Below are 24354 nucleotides of genomic sequence, written 5' to 3'. Positions count from 1 at the left end.
TCTGGCGCTGTGCACGTCTGCAGCAGCTTTCTCCCCTGTTCCTGCTCTCCCAAGCTTGGCTTTGTTGCTGTCAGTCAAAACCTGTGAGCAGAGATCGGGCGGCGGGGCTGAGCTGGGCTGTGTGTCTGAATAGATGCAAACAGCCTGGCTCAGGAGCAAGCCAGCATGAGTGCCCCCCATAGGAAGCCTTCTATGGGGGCATTTGACGTGGGGAGGAGCCAGGGGCATGGCGGGGGACCAGAGAAGAGAAGGATCGGTCTGCTCTGTGCAATACCATTGCACAGAGTAGGCAAGTATGACATGTTTATTATTTTAATTAAAAAAAAAAGGGGGCTTTCTAATCACTTTGATTTACAGCATTCTTTTCACACCTGCCTAAAACATTTGCACAATTGTGTGTATGTAATAATGGGTCATTTTAATTCTAAGTAATTTTATAGCAAAAATGCTTATTTTTACATGCACAGTATGAGAGAAATATCGGAATTGCTGACTAGAGGTGGCTAAAAATATATGCCTGAAAAAAACAAAACTATACATTTACAAAGTCATAGAACTCTTTCAATAAACACAGAATATATCAATAATATGTTACAGGATTTTTAATGTTTTGCTACTGATTATTTAAAGAGTTTTTGACAAACTGATATTTACATAAAAATCTAAATGCATGTTAGCTAAGCTGATTTTTTTTTTCAATATACACAGTATTTGTGAATATTTTTACACAAAAAGACAATGCCAAAATATCTTTATATAATTTAAAACTAATCTGAAACAATACAATATATTAACTTTACAAAGGTATATTATTTTGCTATATAAAGCATCTGCAAAACCACATATTCTACTCCAGCATTATTGCACAATATCTATATAAAAATATCACATATTTATATTTAAGTTACAAACCATAAAAATGCCTTTAGTATATAAATAGGACAGCCTTAACAAACAACAGTGTCACTACCCAGTAACTAATAGGGGCATGTTATAGTTACAATTCTTAATTTAAATTTGTTATTGAAGGGTTAAAAATTCAAATGACAATATCATTCCAGTTATAGAATATATATGTGGGTATTAGTAAAAAAAAAAAAAAAAACTTGCACAAGTAAGTCATTTAATGAGCAAACAGTTGATTCAAAGTACTTAAAAATAGATATTACAAAAAGGGTACAACCCCTGCTGGATCTTCCTTACAGTTTGGGATGCAGGCAGCTTGTTATAAATTCTCCATAGAGCATACAGAAATGAAGAGGATCGGTTCCAGTATATGTCACCACCGCTGCTCCTCTTGTCTGCGTGAAACAGAATGTGACAGGGAGGCTGCACAGGCCCCCTGGAGCATGGGGTGGTGTCGCCATTAAAACCTCTGACACTACACAAGTGGTTGGGGGAGAGTGTGGTAAAAACATGTCTCAACTATGGGGTTTCACCGTCCCGTCCCCCCCCCCCCCCAAACTGCATATATAAATGAGCCCTTACTGCCCTGAGCCCCCTATAAGGCTGCTTTCACACTGATGCGCTGTGGTTTACCCACCGTGGGTGCAGCAAGTGTACCTTGCTATAGACTTCTATTATATCTTGTGGGTGTGGTGCACTTTCTAAAAGCTCAACTAAACTCCTGCATTTTTGGTGAGAGAGTTTTGGTGCACATTCAGGAAGCACATCCAACCTGCAAGATATAATAGAAGTTTATGGCTCAGTGCAGCTAACCCACAGGAAAGCCGCAAGTGCACTGCACCCCAGATCAGTGTGAAAGCAGCCTAATAGTTGTTAAGTTAGGCCCCTTTCACACGTGCGGACAGTATGTCCGTATTTCATCCATCTGTTTTCAGATGAAATACGGACATACATGGGATAGCGGGTGTCAACGGATGACATCCGCTGACACCCGATATCATCCGTCCCCGCTATGGTCCGATTTTGCAGACGGAGGAAAATCCTATTTTTTTTTTTATCCGTCTGCAGAGCGGATCGGATGAACACGGACAGACGGTCTGTGTTCATCTGATCCCCCCATAGGGGAGAGCGGAGATCTGACAGGGCGGTCCCTGCACGCCCTGTCATCCGCCGGCTCAGCGGGGATCAACGGAGCATTCCCCGCTGAGCAAGCGGATGTTCACGGGGCGGATCATCACGGATCCGTCCCGTGTGAAAGGACCCTTAGAAGGCTGGCCATTGGCTAACATGAGTTTGTAGGAGTTTGGGGGCTTATAATCCCCCCTCCTGCCCTACCGTCTCGTCCGCTAGCATTTCCGGGTTCCCTCTCACCCATACCCTGTATATTTCACATTCCATTCTCTGGGTACGCCCTCTTTTAAGCATACTGTCCTACACGAACATGGCACACCTCAGGTCACCGTAGTTAGGTTAAAGTGTCATTCCCAGTATCCAGACTCTGACTACAACCTCTTTTATAAGTGTTAATATGCCTGTTACAAAAGCACAGTGTATGTGTGTTTAATACACTGACCTTTTTTCCTCTCCAGCTTCTGCTGGCATCGCTCTTCAGGCTGCTAGAAAGGTCCCAGGTGAACTGCACTTGGTATCACTCTGCCTCGGACAGGAGTCGGAGCTACAGAGGAAGCATTGGCTTATGCAGCTCCTGCTCTCTCTGCAACCGCCTGCTTCCTCCGCTGCTGGCTCAATGCATTCTGATGCTCTGGGATGGCAGGTCAGCAAGTCCTGATCGCAATCAATGGGTTGCAACCCTGGGCATGCACTTTCCTGGTTCGAAGTCTTTGGGCCACATCAAAGGGATCTGAGGGCCACAGGTTGAGCACCCCTGATCTAAAGCCAGCCATATACTAGTAGAATGTAATTTGAAAATTTTCATTTTAGGTTAGTTCCATTTTCTAATGGTTAGTGGGGTCAAATCAACAATCATTTTCAACCATAGTAATGAGAAAAGCAGGATTGAAGATTTTTCTCGAATTAACAGAATTCGAACAGTGAATGTGGTTTCCATTCAGGAAAAACTGAACATATTGCAATGCACGTGTTCTAGTCACAAACCTGTTTGCATTCGAGTGGCAGGTCTGGATGAAATGTTAGGGCCTTTCAAACAAAATTACAAGATCAAGCGCTGAGATTATTCAGAATTTCCATACGAGTGATCAAACAAAATTCTACTGGTGTATGGGGCCAGCTTAAGACTACAATATCCACAGGGTGATAACACTGCTGATTGATTGCACTTCATTAAATAAACAGCATTGCCAACATTATTGACAATCATTATTATTGTCAATAATGTTATTACTACTTGTAGGCTATAAAACTATGCTACAGGGTGACTCAGAAAAACATAACTTCTGGGTTAAAGTGGTATTTATCCCAAAAGCAAACATTTATTATATTGCAGCTAATTCTTTTTTAGGCTTTCTTCTATTTTCATCTGGTGTTCTGGCCAGCAAGTCTGTTTTTCAAAAGTACAAGCTCTCCAGCAAAATGAATTAGTTTACATGGATGAGACAAACCATTTAACACTGTCAGAGGTGAAAATGATCAGCTTTTATTTATTCATGGAAAATCTTTGTACCAAAAGGGAAAAAAAACAGTTTGCTGTAACTGATTATAAAGTGTGAGCTGGAGTTTGGCTTCAATCTGTTAGTGTATTTAAATCTGCTAATACATTTAACACTACCATCCCCCCTGATTGACAATGCAGCTGTCTGCTGTGCTTCCTGTGCTCATCCTTTCAGAGATGTGTCTCACTAATACAGGAGTTGTGTTACTGGTCAGATCACCAAGTGAAAACAGCAGAAAAAAAAGGCAAAAAACAATGATTGGTAAGCTACAATATAATCAATTTTTGGTTTTACGTTTAATACCGCTTTAATGCTAGTGACAGGCTGCATCATAGACAGTATGACGTTTTTGATTTTGCCAATAGTTACACTTTAAACTGCAGCCAAAATGTGGACAGCCATTTTGTCACTTTCTACCCCAGTGACACCCTGTGTGAAGGTAATTCTCTGTTTCCTACTGCATTTGCAGGGGTGTTTAGCCACACTGTGGATCCCAGCGGTAAGATTCTACTCATTCCCAACATACCTGGTGTGAATGGGCCCAACAAAGGAGAACTCAGCAATTACAGTCTTAATTTTTCACAATAGGTTTCCACAAATGACAATACAGCTCCAACCAGGTCAACTTATTCCAGATTTTTGCCCACTTTAATCATTTCAGGTTATGGGTAAATGTATAAATCATGCCAGATGCCAAAAAAGACAGACCCATCTGTGGACTGTCCAGCCTTTGGAAAACTACAGTGCATTAGTCTTTAAAGCGGAGTTCCACCCAATTTTGAGAGGTGGTCTTAAACAAAAGACCACCTCTCCACCCCTCGTTTTTGGACATTTAAAACATTTTTTTTGTACTTTCGAGGATGTCACATGTGTGTATCCCAGAAGACAAGCTGGCCATTCACAAAGCGCTGCGCAAATCACGCAGTCGGAAACCGGCAGTGAAGCCGCAAGGTTCCACTGTTGGTTTCCCTTAGTTGGAATGGCGGCGCCTGCACCTGATCCAATGGACGGTTCGGCCTCGGGGGGCTGACATCGCGGGCTCCCTGGACAGGTAAGTGTCCTCATTAAAAGTCAGCAGCTACAGTGTTTTCAGCTGCTGACTTTTAAAAAAAAAAAATTTTGGCTGGAACACCGCTTTAACTTCTATATACCCTTACAAGATCACCTTAACATCATTTACAACAGGAGTCCTTTTTATCCAGTCCGATTTAGAAGAATGCCACTAGAACCTGAGTTTAAACTTGAAGCAAAAGCAGATCTTCAGTAAATCATCCATAAAATGTACTGTATAGTTTTTCAGAAACGTGTACCAAGTAATTAAGCTGGTGTCAGGTTTGTTTGGAGCAGTTACATGTGCTAAACAGACTCAATATTAAAGCGGTATTAAACCCAAAACCAAAAATGTGATATATATTGCAGCTTATCTATCATTAGATGTGGTGGCTTCATTTGTTTTCTCTTTAGGCTTTTTTTCCCTCCCTTTTCCCCTGGTGATCCGGCCAGCAACACACCTCCTGTATGAGAGAGACATCTACATTGTCCCTGCCGGGAGAACACAGTGATTACTGCTAGCGGCTATAACAGCTGCTGGCAATAACCGCTTGTAAAACCGGGCAGGCTGGTTGTACCCAAGTTGATCATTTGATCAACTTGGGTACGTTCAGCCTGCCCATGCATTGTTCGAATCTCAGCCAGTTCCTGCTTAACCGGCCGAGATTCGAACTGTCTATGGCCGACTTAAGTGATTTGATATCACTGCATGCTTCCACTGAATTCAGACAATAACAGGCAAACTAAGGAGACAGCAGTCATCTAAGGCCTCTTTCACACGGACGGCTGTTCTGCCGCTGTTAAAAGCATGTTTGGTTATTTTTGAAATTCCAAGACTCCAGGCACAGCGATCACTTGCAGTTGTACATTGCGATTAGCTGCGTTGGAACATTCTTGCCATTTCTGATATGCTTCCTGTTGTTTTCCTTTCCTTGTTGATGCTGCTATCTGCAGGAGAAATAGTACACTGCGATTACCTGCAGTTATGTGCAGAGCTGCAATAAATGGGACGCAGTCAAATTAATTTTTTCTAACCGCACCAAACCCCATGTAACGAAACCGTTGCTAAATGCAGTGTGTGAATGGGGCCATAGGAATTGTATGAGTTTAGCTGTGGTAGATATCCGCCCGTGTGAAAGGGGCCTTAGAGTTGACATCCATGTTTGTGAAAACAGATCCTCATATTGCCTCATGATCGGAACATTCCTGGGAGACAGATGCAAGAAAGGGATTACACACTGCACTACAAATTGTATATAATAACATTAAAAGATAAGTATGGGGTATTTTTAAATCATACTTACCTAGCTGGATGCAGCATCGGTCTGATGCTGCATCTGTCCCCCACCGGCTCTAACACTGAGAACCGAGCAATCAAACACCAGTTCAGTTCTCAGAGCTCCGTGAGCAGAGAGCTGGTGACTGTCAGTTACCGCTGTCTGCTCTGCCCCCCAAAGCTCACTGGAGCACTGGGCTGTGAAGGGGCGGGAGCGGCTCAGGCTGTCAGCGACTTGCTGAGAGGCTGAGCTGGGTGCCAGGCCAGGCATGTGGGTGGATCCCGACTATATGGTTGCGATTCTTCCCGAGTCTGGACCAGCTCTGTGACATCAGCTGACAGCGGGCTTCAGCCTGCTGTCTGCTGAAAACAGTTCACAGTAGTGCAGAACACAGGAGAAGTACAGCCAAACAAGCTTTGGCTGTACTTCTCCTTTAAAACACAGTTAAAGCGGAGGTCTGCCAAATTTTTTTTTTTTTTTTAAAGTCAGCAGCTACAAATACTGCAGCTGCTGACTTTTAAAATAAGGACACTTACCTGTCCAGGGCGCCCGCGATGTCGGCACCCAAAGCGAACCGTCCCTCGGTCCCTTGGGTGCTGCCGCCGCCATCTTCGGTAAGGGAATCAGGAAGTGAAGCCTTGCGGCTTCACTTCCTGGTTCCCTACTGCGCATGTGCGAGTCGCGCTGCACAATCCGAATGGTCCCTGCTGTCTCAGGGACCTGTGTGTCTCCCAGCAGACAGCGGGGACAGGGGAGACGGGAAGTGGCGTAGACCCCCATGGGAGTCTATGCCCGGAAGTGGGTGCAAATACTTGTATTATACAGGTATCTGCACCCCCTGAAAGGTGCCAAATGTGACACCAGAGGGGGGCAGTGTTCCGAAAAGCGGAAGTTCCATTTTTGTGTGGAACTACGCTTTAAAGCCCAACTCCAGGCACAAGAAAAAAAATTACAGGTTACTTTTTCATTAAGTCTAATGGTACAGGGATAAGGAGTAATACTTATCCTACTCCTCACTCCTGTAGGCTTTCTCCATTCATGAACCTACTTTCCCAAATCTCCTAAGGTGCTCTGGGCTGCAGTCGCACACTTGAATCCTCTCTTGATCCAGCACTATGCCCGGCTGCAGTTTTCCTCTCCCCTCTCCCTAGTCTCACAGAAGACTCAGGCAGCAGCGGGAACCATTGGGCCCTACTGCTGCCAGCCAAATCCTGTAAGGTGGGAGTGGGGAATGTGTCTATGGACACACTCAGCGCCCACACGTGTCTCTCCATAGCTCATGGCTTGGTGTAGGGTACACACAAGAGAAGAGGAGCAGACAACACCAGTGAAGAAACTCAAGAAGAGAAGATTTCTTAATTTAAAAAAAAAAAGTATTACAACCACTTTAATATCCCTTAATTGTACACAATGACACCAATACATTGCTCACTGCCCAGAGCAAAGGAAAGAGCCTGCCAGAGTGAGAGGTAAGATCTTCTTCATCTCCCCCTGGAGCTAACAATCATTTAGCTCTTGCAGTGCAGGCAAGGTTTACGTCTCAGTCCCAAACTTTGGCCTTAAAGCAGAACTCCAAGCAATTTTTTTTAAATTTGCAGGGTAAAAACAAGTTTTGGTTTGTCTTGGTACATGCTGCTTAACTTGTTTTTACACTGCAGTTAAGAAAAAGAAATGCTTTAAAGCCAAGTTTTGGATGGCATAAGGAAAGGTAAAAACCTTTTGTTGCTGATTTATCACTAGGGACAGCTGACATCAGAACAGGAAGTAAGGCCATGTTAAACCATCAGTGGTTAAGCTAAAGTAACTTCTAATGATTCCCCGCTCTGCTAGATAAGTTTTATTGCTGTGTTTATGTGTTTCACCTCCCTTTCTGCCCCCCAGTAACCACTGAATGCAATTCACCCCCCCCCCCCCAGGTATTATACTACTTCCAGGTTTGTCATCAACTTGCAACAAATATTCAGCCCATAAGACCCCATTCACACAGGGGCAACACGACTTGCAGGTCGCCTCAGCGAGGCGACCTGCAAACGACTGCCCGGGCGACTTGCAAAACGACTTCTGTATAGAAGCCTATGCAAATCGCCCCAAGTCGCCCCCGAAGTTGTACAGGAACCTTTTCCTAAGTCGGAGCGACTTGCGTTGCTCCCCTTAGAACGGTTCCATAGCACAGAACAGGAGGCGACTTGTCAGGCGACTAGGTCGCCTGACAAGTCGTCCCTGTGTGAATGGGCTCTAAGTATGATGACAGGTTAAATTAAAAATGGTTATCAGGACAGTAAATAAAAAAAGCACATTCTATCCAAAATTAAAAATAAAAATTTGAATGGTGTTTTAACTTTTAGCAAAAGCTTTATGCTTTCCGAACAGTGGAACTTCTTTAAGGGGTTCTATCACAGAGCAGAAAATCGGTTTTAGAAGCCTCAGATGGAGTTTTCAGACTCATGAGTTGCATACCATTTACTTGCTGTTCGGCTTCATTGTCCTGGATAGATTGGGTGACAGAGAACAGAAGCTTCTACTCAAGGCTTCTCACACAAGTACATTTGAATAGGATGATGCTAATCATTAGACTCCTGGGTGGTAATATCACATCCTTGTGTAATCAAAGTAAGCAAAAGTAACTCCATAAAATACAAAATCTCCAATCTGAAAATGTGTCAAAAATAATATATTTTCCAGTGTAGGCATTAGGTTGTACAGTTCTAAAAGTATTTTTTGCAAGTAAATTTTGGTCACTCAATCAGTGTTATATTTTTACTAGCGTTTTGCTAAGAGCAAAATTATGAGAAGATTTTTAAATACATAGTATGTTTCTTACTAAATTGTACTAAGATTCCTTATATCTATATTGTAGAACACTTTCCGATTCTCCAAATGACATTAAGCCTCTGAGGAAGGACTACACGGTCCAAAACATGTCAGGCGTTATTTTGTAGCATGTACTTTCGCTAGCCCATTAACGCACATAGGGTAGCTGAGATCCATGCCAATGTTTGTATTCAAATTTTTTGCTTATAACGTATATATATCCTTGATTATTATACCCTTCTTGCTAATGCAGTTTTACTGTGTGATTTCAATATATCAATTTTTTTACATGAATACCTGGTCTGCCTTTTAAAATCTAGAGGGGTCACACCGTGCCTTGAGCACTGTTTTCTTTTGTATATTTTTACTAGGGACAGCATAACATAAATTATATAAAGTGTTTTTTAAGGGCATCTCTGTGTAATAATGTCAATTGGATATGGACACTGTAACAATCTATAGGCAATTACACACTAGCATAAAAATACACTGCATAAATGATAGATTTTGATTACAATTGAGAACTGCATGATACTGTAGCAGTGCTAATTCGATATTTTAAAAAAGAAAATCAAGGTATAAAAAGTACCTTTTTAAAATGTTTTGCAAAAACACAACCCAGAGAAGCACAAAATGGAAGTACTGCTCATGATCAGCGATAAAGTCAGCTAGCAGCTGATGACCCACGACCCTAAGGCAGCTATACCCATGCCTGTCATGGCTCCTTTTCTGAATACAGTTGGTGTAGAGTAGAGGTAGGTTGTAAAGAATTCTGAGACTCATTTGCAAGTGTCTGAAGGAAGAATCCAATAGGAACCAACAAGATTCTAAACTTTTTTTTTCCACATACTGGTTGGAAAGTATAAGTAAGAATCTGGATGTCATAAGTAAACAGACACTTTGTTAAAGTATATGTCTAGCCCAAACTTTCTCTTTTAGCTTTAGACAGAGCAGGGAAGGGTTAGAGCCTTTTCCAGGTTTATGTTGTCCTCTGTGTATCCTCTGAGATAGAAAGTGACAGGAAATCTAAATTTAACAGTTGTCATCAAAACAGGCACTGCTGCCAGATGATGACTTTTACACTGAAAAACAGTGAAGCTCAAACGCACACATTAACACGCAAAAGGCTGTACTTGACCTGCAATGCAAGCAAGCTGCAGTCAGAGAACTGTCATCCAAACTGTACCATGGAGATAAATTTGCATTTGACACGTGTTTTTAATTAGGTTAAATACATCTGGTGTACACAAGCTCTTAATGAGAACACCTGTCTAAAGGGCAACTTCCTCTCACTTTTTAGAGATTTCCTCTCACTTCCTGTTGCGTCTCTGAGACAGAAAGTATCAGGAAATATCCACAATGGGACACAGAAAGCAAAAACAAACTGGGTTTTAACCCTACTATATCTAAAACTAAGGAAAGAAAATGACTATACATACGCTTTACGTCTTCTCTCATCGCTATTTGTCATCTGTAAATATAAAACATACTGGAGAACAAGAGAATTAAGGGCATATTGATACATGAATCATTTGCAGAACATTTGTTGCTTACTGCCTTCAAAAACCTGGTGGAAAATTTGCCACAATTATGAGAAACTTTCACTGATAGCCATTCACCCAATGGGAAATCCAGGTGTATCTAACACTGACTATATTCGACAATGTTGCATTCAGCAGCTCGGTTACTTTTTAAACTGAACTCTGAGCAGATATACAAAAAAAGTATAATTGCAGTTGCGTATTCCTTTAAAAATAAATGTATGATAGACGCCCAAATCTGTTTTGGATTCAGTCTCTGTCCTCCCTTCCACAGCAGAATTCCAACTGAGAGGGGCCAATCAGGCTCTGCTGCATGCACATTTGTCGACATGAAGAGAGAGTAGAATTAAAGGCTTGACGATGTATTTATAAAAAAATGGCATAGCTGCTCATCCATCAAATCTGCATGGAAATTTGTTCTGTGAGAACGGGGGAAAAGTCAATGTTTTCAGGCTGCAGTTCACTCTGCAGTTTAAATGTGTGAATGCAGAAAGTGCATTATGGTCATTAGATGGCACTGATTATCATCTCATATAAGCAAGCCCCTCAGCTCCATCTAGTGTTTAGAATGCGGTATTTTTCACATTCACACACTCAAACTACAGAGAACACTCGATTTTGCTCCATTCACCCAGAATGAATGTACATGCAGTTTCAATGGGAGAACAGCTATACATTTTTTTTATGTACTTCTTATTGTTTTGTGGCTGCTCTTTTATTGTCCAGTTCACAGGTTGCAGGAAGGGAGGGGACACCACTGTATTCTTTAACTCAGAGAAATTAGTGTAAAGTCTGGTACACACTTTCATTTTGTTTTTGTTCAACCCAGAGGGCTGCTCGAAAAAAAAAACGGAGGAGCTCGCTGTACTAACTATGCAATGATAGTACAGCGATCTTCTCACTGAGCTACTGTGTTCTGACAGGGGGACTGCTCCACTGCCAGAACACACCAGTGCTAATTGGATAATGAACGGCTGCTGGTTTTCCAACATGCCCATTCGACAGAACCCAGCCGTTCAGCCAGACACAATGTCGGCCAGTTTTTTTTGTACAAGCCAATACCTGCCGATGTTCGGCCTGTGTGTACCAAGCTTAACCCTTCTATCTGGGCTGTCTGACAGAGGTGTATGAATCACAAAAGTGGCTTGACAGCATTGAAAACCCTTTGGCCAAAAAGACAGTTCATAGTTCATATATATATATATATATATATATATATATAAATTTCAACTATATATTTCAACTGTGACTTTAGCCATTTGCCTATAGTTCAGCTTCAATTGAAGCTTTGTTTTTTTATTGCTGTAATGTAGTTAGGCTGCATAAACAGTAATACATGTGAGAATCTTTTCTTGTACTATTTTGCTGCAGCAAGGATTTACATTTCCCTGTTCTGGCAACATGCTGGAAATCCAATGTCTGTGTTCAGGAGTGGTCCAGGTCTCCCGTAGTGTTATAATCAACAGTGCTGCTCACGGAGCTACTGATTGGAACAAAGTACAAAGGGTGTATGGGGAAAGGGAAAACAACTGTCTTCCATTACCTTAGACCCCTTTCACACTGAGGCGTCTTTCAGGCGCTAAAGGGCTAAAAATAGCACCTGTTAAGCACCTGAAAAACGCCTCCCCTGCAGCCCCAGTGTGAAAGCCAGAGTGCTTTCACACTGGAGCGGTGCGTTTGCAGAACGTTAGAAAAGGTCCTGCAAGCAGCATCTTTGGAGCGGTTTAGGGCCTAGGACCCTTTAGGACCTAGGTCTTAGGTCCTAGGTCCTTTAGGACCCTCCTCCGCCCCTGCCCATTGAATTGAATGGGCACTGCTGCTGAAGTGCCTGCAAAGCGATTCAGCAGCAGCGCTTTTCGAGCGAATTTAACCCTTTCCTCGGCCGCTAGCGAGGGTTAAAAGCGCCCGCTAGCGGCCGAAAAGCATCGCTAAAACGTCTGTTAAGTGCCTAAACCTAGCGGCACTTTACCACTAATGCCCGCCGTGGCTCAGTGTAAAAGGGGTCTAACTCACACCACAAGGCTGCCTTGAAATGGGCTGCAGTGCACCTGAGGTCACCGTTGATCATCACACGAAAGCAGAGCTAAAGTTAAAAAAAAGGAAAAAAAAAAGGTAAAGAGTACTTTGCAATGTAACAATGCAAGGCACCGCCCCTCACTTCCTCTACACAATGGACACCAGCCCACACGCTAAAACAGCCCGTTTTAGCTTGCAAGCTGGCGTGGATGAGCCTTTAAGCATTTTTTGTTTTTAAATGCAAAAGCACTGATTTCATGACTTTTCTTTGCTAGTAATGCCTACAAAAAAGCTGCGGCGCTCTATCCCACTCCCTTCTAACCCAACCTTTTTCCTTTATATTTAGTGCCCTGTGAATGAGAATTTTAGCCTAAAATCCTCTATTGCATAGCTGGCATCTAATTCCAGCATGTTTACCAGATTTTATAGGTACAGGAAACAGCGAGTACAATGGAATGTGATCAAGTACAATTGGTTTTTTCACAAAAAAAAATTGAAACTGCAAGAATCAATCCTTCACTGCTCAGCTCTAAAAATAAAATTTTTCTGAAAGCAGACGGCCTAAGGGGCAAGTCACACTGGTATTCTTGGCATTTGCGACAATTCACCAGCATTGGAATCACTAACAGACCACTTGCCAGTCTCTATTGAATTGCTCCCCTTCTAGTGAGGGAAATCTGGCAGCATTCAGGAACAGCAAGGGAGTGATTTCATAGCAGAGAGCAGAGGCTCCCATGTGAGTGTGCTGCTGCGTATGTGTCACATCATTTTGAGGAGAATGATGTCACATCAGTCTGAGAAGTGTCAGTCCTCCTGCAACCTTACAAGACAGCCAGGAGAGTGAAACAAGATGCCACATGGCAGGAACACCTACTTTCTTTTAAGCGACATGGCTCCACGGGGCTAGTGGGTGTGCTGTCACAGCTCAGGGATGCTGAGATAGCCGGTGGAAAAGCAGACTGATGCGCAAGTTGATCGGTCCAATGCGAGGAGATCTGCTCTTACGCGCCCATCTTGTCCGCGTGTCGGTCATGCCCCCCCCCCCCAACACCTACTTTCTAAAGCCAAATATTAGTGTTTGCATTGTAATTAAAGTGGGAGTAAGTAGAATATGCTTTAACTTATGACCAGCATAAGCAAATCTGTAACTTATTATCACTCAAAACTATAGAGTGTTATATGTATAGTGGTTAAGAAGCCACATCAATTCCTAATTTTACATTTTTATACAAAACACTTCTAAATATACAAAACAGTTCAGGTCAACATTACATATATACTCTGCTCTAAAACTTTTAAAGCACCATTTCTAATAAAATCTGTAAAAAAAAGACATAACAAAAGTGGTAAATGCTAAAAAATCAGCTTGCTAAAAAATAGCCAGTATGATAAGGGTTAGCATGTACTAAAACAAGTGCAAATATTTAGGGTGGTATATTACACAGAAAAGTAGGTGGGCCAGTAATAGTAGGCACGTAACATGTCACTCCTCATTTGTCTATGAGTCCAGCTTCTTTAATTTTAGTATAGAAGAATTTCTCCAGGATGTTTGCACACTTGAAGTATTCACTTTCTGGCGGGTTGTACTCTCTGCAGTTTGTAAAGATCCTCTGCAAGTCCGCCATGAATAACTTTTTAGTCACATAATATTTGTTCTTCACCCGTTCACTCATGGTTTTCAGGTCTGCATTTAAAAAAAAAAAAAAAAAAAAAAATATATATATATATATATATATATATATATATATATATATATATATATATATATATATATATATATATATATATATATATATATATATATATACACACACACACACACAAACTTAATGTTTAACAAGCCACAACATGTGATGTCACCATATGTTATAATCACTAAAGTTGAAGTATGATTGCAAGTGGTAAGGAAAATATATCGGTACATAGATGAGCTAATTACACTATGCACCTGCCAAGAAACCCCACAACCAACAAGTTTGAAAGGGTGTACTGAGATGTTCACTGGGCCTTGCAAAGCAAAGCAATGATCTGAACATTGAAAGCTATCCAATTCACTTTCACCGCTTTCCCCAAACTAAATGGAACCTGCAAATTTTTGGGGAACATAGCAGAACTGACATCAAACACTGACCTGAAAGGGGGGATTCTGGCTTTAACTTAAGAGGGAAGACATCCTTTACTATTGAATAAATAATAGGAAATGCTTAATGAAGTTATTTAGGTGAAGTTATTGAATTGTATTTATGGCGAGGATATGATCTTCGAAAGGCATCACCTCCCTCCTACAGCTTCCCCATGATACGGGTTCTGTAAACTAGCTCTAAAGCAGACTGAACCTGTAAAGTTAGATTCACTTTAATACATGGCCTGTACATTAGGGTGGCATTAGAAGAGCATAAAATAATCAGAAGCTTACTGTAATAGAAAGGTCTCATGGCACTTCAGTTCTGGGTCATGTGACCAGAAGTCAGTATGTTATGTTAATGACCTGCAACAGCTCTGCATGCTAAATGGTAATCATTCAACTTCATTGATATTGATACCCCAGTGCAGACCACTGCTCAAGCATATGTGGCCCAGCAGTGCCACAGGACCTGCTTTTTACAGTTCAGTAGTGATTCATGGTCTTAGGCCTGGTTCACACCTATGCAGGTTGCAGTTTGCATATTCCAGGTGCATTTTGCGTTTTTCAATACAGTTTTGTGATCCACTGAAGTCTATGGAACCAAAAACCAAAAAAAAGTCCCTGGCACTTTCCATAAAATGCACAGATGTGAACATGACCCATAGGAAACCATGTTAAATGGACTGTATTGTGTTTCTGCAAGACTGAAAATGCACTAAAAAATGCATAGGTGTGAACCAGGCCTAATGTCCGACTAATCTATTAGAGTAGTCCTATTCGTGCAATTTAGACCCTCTTTAAAGGGGTTGTAAAGGTAAAAATTTTTTCACCTTAATGCATTCTATGCATTAAGGTGAAAAAACTTCTGACAGAACCGCCGCCCCCAGCCCCCCCGTTTTACTTACCTGACGCCTCGAAAGTCAGCTTCGCGTTCCCGACATCTGTTCCTCCGCTCACCCTGGCCGCTGATTGGCTGCAGTGGATGGATTGAAAGCAGCGCAGCCATTGGCTCGCGCTGCTGTCAATCACATCCGATGACGCGGCGCGCCGGGGGGCGGGGCCGAGTGATACAGCGAGCGGCTATAGCCGCCGGCTGTATCACGGGAGCGTGCCCGCAAGCACTCACCACCGTGCGAGGGAGCTCGCATTAAGGTGGTGAATGCTTGCGGGGAGGAGCTGAAACAGCCGCCGAGGGACCCCAGAAGACGAGGTTCGGGGCCACTCTGTGCAGAACGAGCTGCACAGTGAAGGTAAGTATAACATGTTTGTTATTTTAAAAAAAAAAAAAAAACACCTTTACAAACGCTTTAATGCCATCTGTGAAATGTTGTCATCTGTTCTAAAGAGAGAAAGTCCATCCAATTTACCTTCAAGCTTTGAAAACTGGGGATTAAAAATTTCACAATGCAACTGACCAAGAATACACAGCCTACTGGATGACTCAACCAACTTTTCATACAAGTATTTAAGGCAATCCTTGCTAAACGTCTTTAGTTATTAGTACTTTGTATTCAGAATGGATCTGGATATGAACCAGTGAAAATGCAGACCAGTATGTTCTAGTACAGCTCTAGGCTACAACCCTAGGTTTCACCCACACACATTGAAGGGACAGGGGGGTTGCACAGCATGAAATCACAAGAAAAATGTTTTGAACCTGGATACAATAAATGATATAAAACTCAGATTTAAGTAAAATTGTCCCTTTGCCTATTTAAGATAAAACCTGTTACTTTGCCCATTCAGGGCACCCTCTGGTTTTAAATATTTACTTACTCCATATTTCCCCTGCTGTTCCACTAACCAGCCAAAAGCCCAGTGAAATACATGTCCTTCCATGTATGGGGAGCATGAGATTGTCTTCCCTTGCTCGCTTTAGTGCTGTGAACACGGCTCCTGCCGAAATGCATTAGAACTCACCTTTTTGTACATGGTCATATATATTGGAATACAATTATCAAGACCTTATCTCCAGAAGTGCTGGCTTCTTTATTCTTTGATTTTGTTTGTTCCTGTCTGGGCTGTTGAAAGGACCTCCTAAGCCAGAGCACCTGGACTGGGTGTGCTGTTTACTATCCTCCTAGCAGCTAGAAGAAGCACCTAGGTGTTTTCCTTGAGCTACACTTCCTTGTTCAATACAGTGACCAGTGTCTCAGTGATCAATCACCAAGCTTGAGCCAAGTGGAGTTTCCTAGCCTTGTGCAAACTCTAATGCAGAGCTTACACAGGGTTTTTCACTCAGGGCCCCTGCTGGAGCATGAGGCAAAAGGGGAGCATAGATAGGGAAAGTATTAATGTAGAGGATTTGAGCTATTTAAAAAAAAACTAATATTTTTCCCTGAATGATCAAAACAACAGGTTCACTTTAAAGCAATCTAAGTGGGTGCCATGACATTAATACTACTACCTGTTCTACTTTACAATATTATGCACATAATGAGAGGAGATATCCATACAGATGAATCAACACATTTATAATAAAATCAATACATTAAAAACATTAACATTATTACCCATGGGGAATCGTATAACTTCATAGTACCCGGGAGCGTCTGTTCTTTTCACAGGTTCCATGAATGGCCAAGCACTTTGGTGACTCTTGAATTAAAGGGAAAGCCATAAGGATTACTATATTAGGATAAAAACATAGGGATTGTTATGTACTAAGACAAAAAGTCTTTTTTGTAAACAATAAAGCTAATTTGGCTTATGGAACTAGGCTCATCACTGGTAGGATACTCTTGGATCTGATTGATGATTAAGATGAACCTCATAACAAAACAGTAGTTACATAACATTAAAGTCTAAGCTGGAGCCAATTAAAATGCATGTCCAGCTAAGTAGGGGGAGGGTTAGAACCCCTGCCAGATTTTCAGTGCTACATGCTGATCTTTTAGAGACATTTTTCCTCATTTTCTGTCCCTCTGAGAACAAATTTTAACAGACAGCAAGGTAAAACCAGCAACAACACCACAGAAATAAAAAGCTGCCAGGGGTTCCAGCCTTCCACAAAAAAACAATGCTTTTATTTCATTGTCATCAGGACAGGAAGTAAAGAGAAATCTCCAACAGAGCCCCAGATTCTCCAAACTGAAAAAATGTTTGCTACACAAAAACAAATTCTATACCCCCCAAAAATGTAAACTTCTACAGTTTCCCATTCCTTATATTTGGTGGCCACATCCGTGTGTTTCCAGGCTAAGAACATTTTCAGCAAGTACAGAAAATAATCTTGCCAGAAATGCTGTGTCCTTCTCAAGTCCTGTGAGAATAGAAGGCAACAATGTTATCTTTCTTTTGTAAACTAGTAGTCCAGTCAATCCACTGTGTATTGGAGATGAACGCAGCAGACATGTTTAATGCCCAGCTTGTGTGTCAACCATGGCTGCCGCCATAGATACTGTGGAGATAAAAGTGTACATTTTTCCAAGTGTGGTATTCACAGGATCACCAGGTAAAAAAAAAAATTAAAAAAAGAGCCTGGAGAAAAAGATAATGAATGCAGTCACCATATTTAGGGACTGGTAAGCTGCAATGTATGCGTTTTTTTTTTAGTTTAGATATGCTTTAAGATCAGACTGGTTACATTTATTTTAATAGTTTCATTGTTGGTTGTACAAAACCTCTTTATGACTTAGGCTGGGTTTACACTAGTACGAATTGGATGCAGGTATCCCGGTCTCCAATTGGCATGACAGAAGATTGTGACCGGCTCTCTATGGAGCCGGTTCACATATCTCCATGGCAGCTTGCACTTTGGCTCCGTTTCAGGGCCAAATTCAGGCAAACATTTGGCCCTGATTCGTCCCTGAAAAGGAAAACCGGACCCCTGCTGCGAGCCGCATCCAGCAGCAGTGTGAACCCAGCCTTAAAGTAAAAAACACTTTAAACCTTAATAATACTCTCCTTAAGTGCCCGTTTAGGAGATTCTTCATGAATCCATGCGGATTACTGCTAATGATACCGTTGTTATTACTAAAATCTTGTATATAGTCCCTTATCATCCCTTCCAAGAGCTTGCATACAATTGATGTTAGGCTAACTTGTCTGTAATTCTCAGGGATGTATCTTGGCCCTTTTTTAAATATTGGTGCTAGGTTGGCTTTTCTCCAATCAGCTGGTACCATTCCAGTCAGTAGACTGTTCGTAAAAATTAGGGACAATGATCTGGCAATTACTTGACTGAATTCCTCAAGGACCCTCGTGTGCAAGCCGTCTGGTCCCGGTGACTTATTAATGTTACATTTTCCAAGTCTATTTCTAATTCTGTCCTCTGTTAGCCATGAGGGTGCGTCCTGTGACATGTCATGAGGATAAACATTGCACTTTTGGTTACTGAAGCCCCCCGATTGCCTCGTGAAGACCGAGGAGAAGTATAAATTCAAAACCTTCGCCATCTCTCCATCCTTAGTAACCAGATTCCCTTCATCATTCTTTATGGGACCAATATGATCTGACCTCCCTTTCTTACTATTTATGTACTTAAAGAATTTCTTGGGATTTTTTTTTTACTCTCCTCTGCTTTGTGCCTTTCATGTTCTATCTATTGCACCCTTACATTTCGTGTTGCATTCTGTTGGAATGCTGATGATGATCCCTCAGCCTTGTATTTTTTGAAGTCCTTCTCCTTTGCTTTTATATGCATTTTTACGTTGGAGTTAAGCCACCCAGGACTTTTATTAGCTCTTTTAAATTTATTTCCCTTCGGGATGCACTGGCTAATGCCCTTATTTAATATGCTCTCAAAGCATACCCATTTGTCCTCTGTGTTCTTTGTTTCTAAGATTTTATCCCAATTATTATCCTCTAGCAAGAATCGTAGTTTAGGGAAGTTGGCTCTTTTGTAATTCAGTGTCTTTGTATTCCCCTTATGTTTCCTAATTGTGTGATTTATACTAAAACTAATTGACCTGTGATCGCTGTTTCCTAAATTGCCTCATACTTCCACATCCGTGATTAGGTCTGTATTGTTGGTAATCAGTGATAGTAACACTTATCTAAGACTATCTCCTAAACTTTCCAAGGCATTTGAACAACACAACTTCCTGGAAGTAGTTCCTTTTGAATGTCCTGTCTCAGTACCCGCATCAGATGCTGTGGAAATGCGCAATTTCTGGATATTATTGTTTTTTATAGTCTTTTGTCTGATGTGAGTGTATTGTGTGGCTGAATGGTGTCAAGTAAATTTGGGCGAACGGTTTGGCCCCAGCATGAGTTTGGGTTGAACATTGGCCATTCGCTCTGTTTGGGGAACACCCAAACTTGCAGGGTGTTCATTCTGCAATACACTGCGCGTTGCACAGTGCATTCTGCACCCTGATTGGGCAAAACCGTAAAAGCTGGTTGTTATTGAGCGGGGCGGGAAGACAAACATAACAAGCACAGTAAAAGGTAAATATCTCTCTTTATTACAAAGTCTCTAGGCGTAATAAACAATTAACCCTGGCTGTATGGGATTGGGGGGGGGGGGTCCCACTGCAAGGGTATTTTTTGTTGTGCCCGGAGTTGGGCTTTAACTAACAAGCAGCTTATGCACAGAACTCTGAAAGATACAGAACTCTATATGATACTTGTTGATGCTTACCTTTACCTGCTGCAGAATATTCTTGAGTGTGTTGTATAATTGTTCTGGATCTTTTGGCTCTTTACTTGAAACAAGAAGGTAAGAACACAACAAAAAAAGACAAAAACAGCAAGACAGAAAAATAAATAAAAGTATATACAGAGGCAATTATACAAACTTAAAAAACAAAAAAAAACAAATTGTGGGCAATTAAAACTTTTTTCTTCATATGCTCAGTTGCCCATTGGTTTGTAGGAAATTTACAGTACTTTAAGTGAAGGTGTTCACTAAAAACACAAAAATAAATGATGTGAGAAGCGCTGCAGACCAGAGAAGAAAATAGGATTTCAGATACTGAATTCAGAGCTGTTATAGGGCACCTTTGATGGGTTTGGGTCAATTTTATTTTTCTTGTTTTTATTTAGTTTTTTTTAAGCTATTATTAGATGTCAAATGATTTCCAGGATACTATAGGTAATCTAACAAGATAGTACAGCAGTAGCATATGTCTTATTCAGGCTTATGAAGTAGGTCTTTATACTTCATAAAGACTACCCATGGGGTTCAAATGCAGACCTAACTGAGGTCTGCAATATTAATTTGACCACCATCGATAATCAAGAATCAAGCTTTAATAATGCTACTGCTGCTAACTTCAAAAGATAAACATGGTAATCAAAACAGGCAGAGAACAACCTGTCTTCTGCAGTTATGCTAACACTCACAATGCTTTACTCTTGATTGGCGTTCAGGGAGCTAACCCTGTCACCATAAAGCTTCATGAAAAAAGTATTAGTAACACAGATTTAGTCTACTAATCTATCCTACACGGTTGACAAAATGCCTAAACATGTTGATTATGCCAGTGGATCAGTTGATTTTACACTTTTTAGAACAAACCACGCTATCCACCAAAAAAAGCAATTACAAATGTTGGGATTGAAAGAAATTGTAAATTCTGTATAAAACTGTATTCCATTTTGTATGCCTTGTTTAAGTATTGCACAGTGCATTCATCATGCATACGGCATTAATAATGTTTTGATTATGTATTTGCATTCTTTCGAGTCCTGAAAAAAGAAACTAGCATGCCTATGTAACACCCCTTGTTAACATAAAAGCACCATTTTAATATTAATGTAACGTAAGCATTGTTATTAGAAACTTCAATGCACTGAATCAACAGAATTGTTATTTGGAAAGATGCTTAGGGGTTGATTTAATAAAGGTAAATAGACTGTGTACTTTTGCAAGTGCAGTTGCACTCTGTAAATGCAGTTGCTCCAGAGCTTAGTAAATGAGCAGACGCTCTGTTGGCTTCCATCGTCCAATCATGTGCAAGCAAAAATGCTGTTTTTTTATTTTCCTTGCACCTGATTGGGTATTCTTTGCAAAGTGAAGCTTTACCTCATTTACTAAGCTCAGGAGTAACTGCATTTGCAAAGTGCTCAGTCTATTTGCCTTTAGTAAATCAACCCCTTAGTGTATCTTTTTGTGTGGCTGTTCCCTACTGCAGTAGTTACTAACTTTTTGGAACCACTGATCAATATGAGGATAGGAGTTGCCTATCTATAAAAGTTCCTGAACAGAACAATCCATAATAGACTGCCGAGGGTGCTAACAATGGTCAGCTGTTATCCGTATGCTATAACTTTTTTTCCAAATAAAAAATAAAATTATAACGAATTGAAAAGCATTTAATATATATATATATTTTTTTTTTACTTAACAGTATATTTAAAACTCCACGTCCACCAAAGACTACCCTGTCCCAGGGTGACAACTTACTGTGCGACGTGCGAGGTCGGGAAAAAAACTCTACTGGCAGGATAAATATGTAATAAAGCTATTTGACAAGGGGCACGCAAAAACAAAAATGTCTGTTTTAATGCTATCAAAATTGCTACACTTGAACTCTTTTTAAAATGTTTTATGGGTTTTTGCTGTGAGATATGGACTAAAATTAATTATGTAAACATAACTAAATATATATGAAAAAAAATGTAAGTAAACTATACAGTATCTGCGATAAAATAAATCTTTAATGTGCAACATGAATATAGATTACCTTTTTTCTTTTATACTCGGCTTCCAACCTGTCTCTTCTGAAAAACAAAACAGTTAAAAGCGATGCCTCAGTTTTGTAACGGTAAGACATCTGCATATCACCAGAACTTGAAAACACATTAGACTCAATTCACAAAGCTAAAACACCATGCTTAGATCCATAATTTTAAGTGACAATTTCCTTTCAATAAATTTGAACATCACATTCGCTATTTTTTTTGCATAGCCAATATGTTTTATTTCAGTTTTGCATATAGTAAGGAAGGGTAAATCTGTCTTTTAATGCTTTTTTGTCTGTTGCCCATTAGGGAGATTTCTCTTTGCTTCCTGTTACAACAAGAAATGGGGAAATCCCTAAACAATAATCCCAATATCTAGGCCTTTGTACAACAAACCACACAGGAAATTGAAAAGATCACATGGCATGAGACCAAACCCTATAATCTTTCAACCAAACAAAAACGTGCACTAACCTTCATCAATAGTAATAAAACCAGCTGATATATTAAACCACACCCAGTTATCACCTATAAGAGAGCGAAATCTATAAAAGATCGCGTAGTGCATAGTCACCACAATGTAGTGTCTACCACAGCCCCTGATAAAACAGGGACTTTTTCTTGTGGTGGAGGTGATGTATTCCAGTTTATTAGCAACAGTAGTGATATACTCCTCCCCAATGGTCAAACACACTCCATTAGGTATAAGGTGACTTGTCAAGCCCCTGGTGTGGTCTATATTATGCAATGCCGATGTGGTTGCTGCTACATCAGCAAAACGAAATGCCCATTCTTCAAAGGAATTCGCGACCATGTAGGCCCTATTGCCAAAAGAAAAATGGCAACAGCCGTAAGCACACATGTGGGTCTATATCATAATTTTGACTCTCAAATGATTTCCTTTTCCAGCCTTAACCATCTACCTCTCAATGCCAGAGGAGGTAGTGTGGACCGTGCCTTACTACAGCTTGAGACCAGGTGGATACATGGCCTTAAGGCCATGATATACCCTGGCCTCAATGAAACTCTTAGTTTCAAACCCTTCCTGTAACCCCACCGTTTAGCATTTTCTCTACAGTCGGATTACCTGTTCTTGACCCCCTCTGCCTCATTTCCCCTCCTTCTCATTCCCAGCCCCCTTCCCCTCTCTCCCCCCTTCCCCTCCTCCCCTCCTTTCCCCACCCTCCCTTCCTTTCCTTACTCCTATATCCTACTTTTTCCCTCTTCCCTTCTATTGATCTCCATATAGTAATCTAGAATTCTATAATTATGTAATGGTGTACACTGCAATGTATTATTAGGGTATTATCTTTATTTGCTTGTATCCATTGCATGATGTATTTATGAACCTTATTGTACAACTTTGTATGTCCCAATATGTACCTCATTTATTGTGTTTTGATTGTGCTTACTGATCGGTGAAAGTGACAGCTGGTAAACTCCTTCCTGTGTCTTACTGGCTAGTCTGTCTGTGTCTGTATACTAGGGAGTTTCTGAAATGATCTGCAAAATATAGCCACGTATGAGGTAAAGCTTTGTTTTCAAAACCAAAGAAAACTTGTATTTTTTGCAACAGAGTTACATTAATGGTATATTGGTAAACAGGGGAGCTAGATTTTAGAAAAAAAAAAAAGGTGAACTTAGCCTTTAGGGCCTTAGGTCGGGTTCACACTGGTATGACAAATGCTCCGACATTGGGAGCTCATGTCGCATGACGTGTGAAAATTAATGTTTCCCTCACTCATCCCCACCCCCTTTCCGACACAAATCGGTCTGACTTTGAAAATGCTTCCTGCAATACTTTGGTCCGACTTTGATCCTACTTCAGCCCATTATCACTGAAGTCGTATCAAAGTCGGATCGCTGTCTTAACTGACCCGACGTTGGCATGCGACTTGTGCTCTGAGGATCTTGAAGGGGAACTCCACGCCAAAATAAAAAAAAACGGCATGGGTTCCCCCTCCAAGAGCATACCAGGCCCTTCGGTCTGGTATGGATTTTCAGGGGAACCCCCACGTTGAAAAAACGGCGCTGGGGGTCCCCCCCAAGATCCATATCAGACCCTTATCTGAGCACACAGCCTGGCAGGTCAGGAAAGGGGGTGGGGATGAGTGAGCGCCCCCCTCCTCCTGAACCGTACCAGGCCGCATGCCCTCAACATGGGGAGGTGGGTGCTTTGCCCTGTGTCCCCCACCCCAAAGCACCTTATCCCCATGTTGATGAGGACAAGGACCTCTTCCTGACAACCCTGGCCCTTGGTTGTCCGTGTCTGCGGGCGGGGGGCTTATTGGAATCTGGAAGCCCCCTTTAACAAGGGGGCCCCCAGATCCCAGCCCCCCACCCTATGTGAATGAGTATGGGGTACATTG

At 41.3% G+C, this 24354-nt stretch overlaps 1 protein-coding gene across 4 annotated transcripts in view; it reads right to left on the bottom strand.

Annotated features, from left to right (window-relative positions):
• Positions 1-587: 587 nt before the first annotated feature.
• Positions 588-24354, bottom strand: part of KAT2B (lysine acetyltransferase 2B) — a 140046-nt gene continuing 116279 nt past the window's right edge. The window contains exons 15-18 of one of the 4 annotated variants that reach the window (XM_073630221.1): positions 21988-22024; positions 19941-20004; positions 16870-16954; positions 588-13915 (exon numbers count right to left, since the gene is read on the bottom strand). In XM_073630221.1, the coding sequence (XP_073486322.1) occupies positions 13722-13915; positions 16870-16954; positions 19941-20004; positions 21988-22024 (380 nt within the window). In that variant the 3' untranslated portion in view covers positions 588-13721. Of the gene's footprint in view, positions 13916-16869; positions 16985-19940; positions 20005-21987; positions 22025-24354 lie in introns of those variants that run through there. The other 3 variants (XM_073630222.1, XM_073630223.1, XM_073630224.1) reach the window with 3 other exon arrangements.

Source organism: Aquarana catesbeiana, linkage group LG05, assembly GCF_042186555.1.
Source record: "Aquarana catesbeiana isolate 2022-GZ linkage group LG05, ASM4218655v1, whole genome shotgun sequence".
In the NCBI taxonomy this organism is placed as follows: domain Eukaryota; kingdom Metazoa; phylum Chordata; class Amphibia; order Anura; family Ranidae; genus Aquarana; species Aquarana catesbeiana.
The sequence above is the reverse complement of the archived record's forward strand: the minus strand, read 5'-3'. Positions and strand labels throughout refer to the sequence as shown.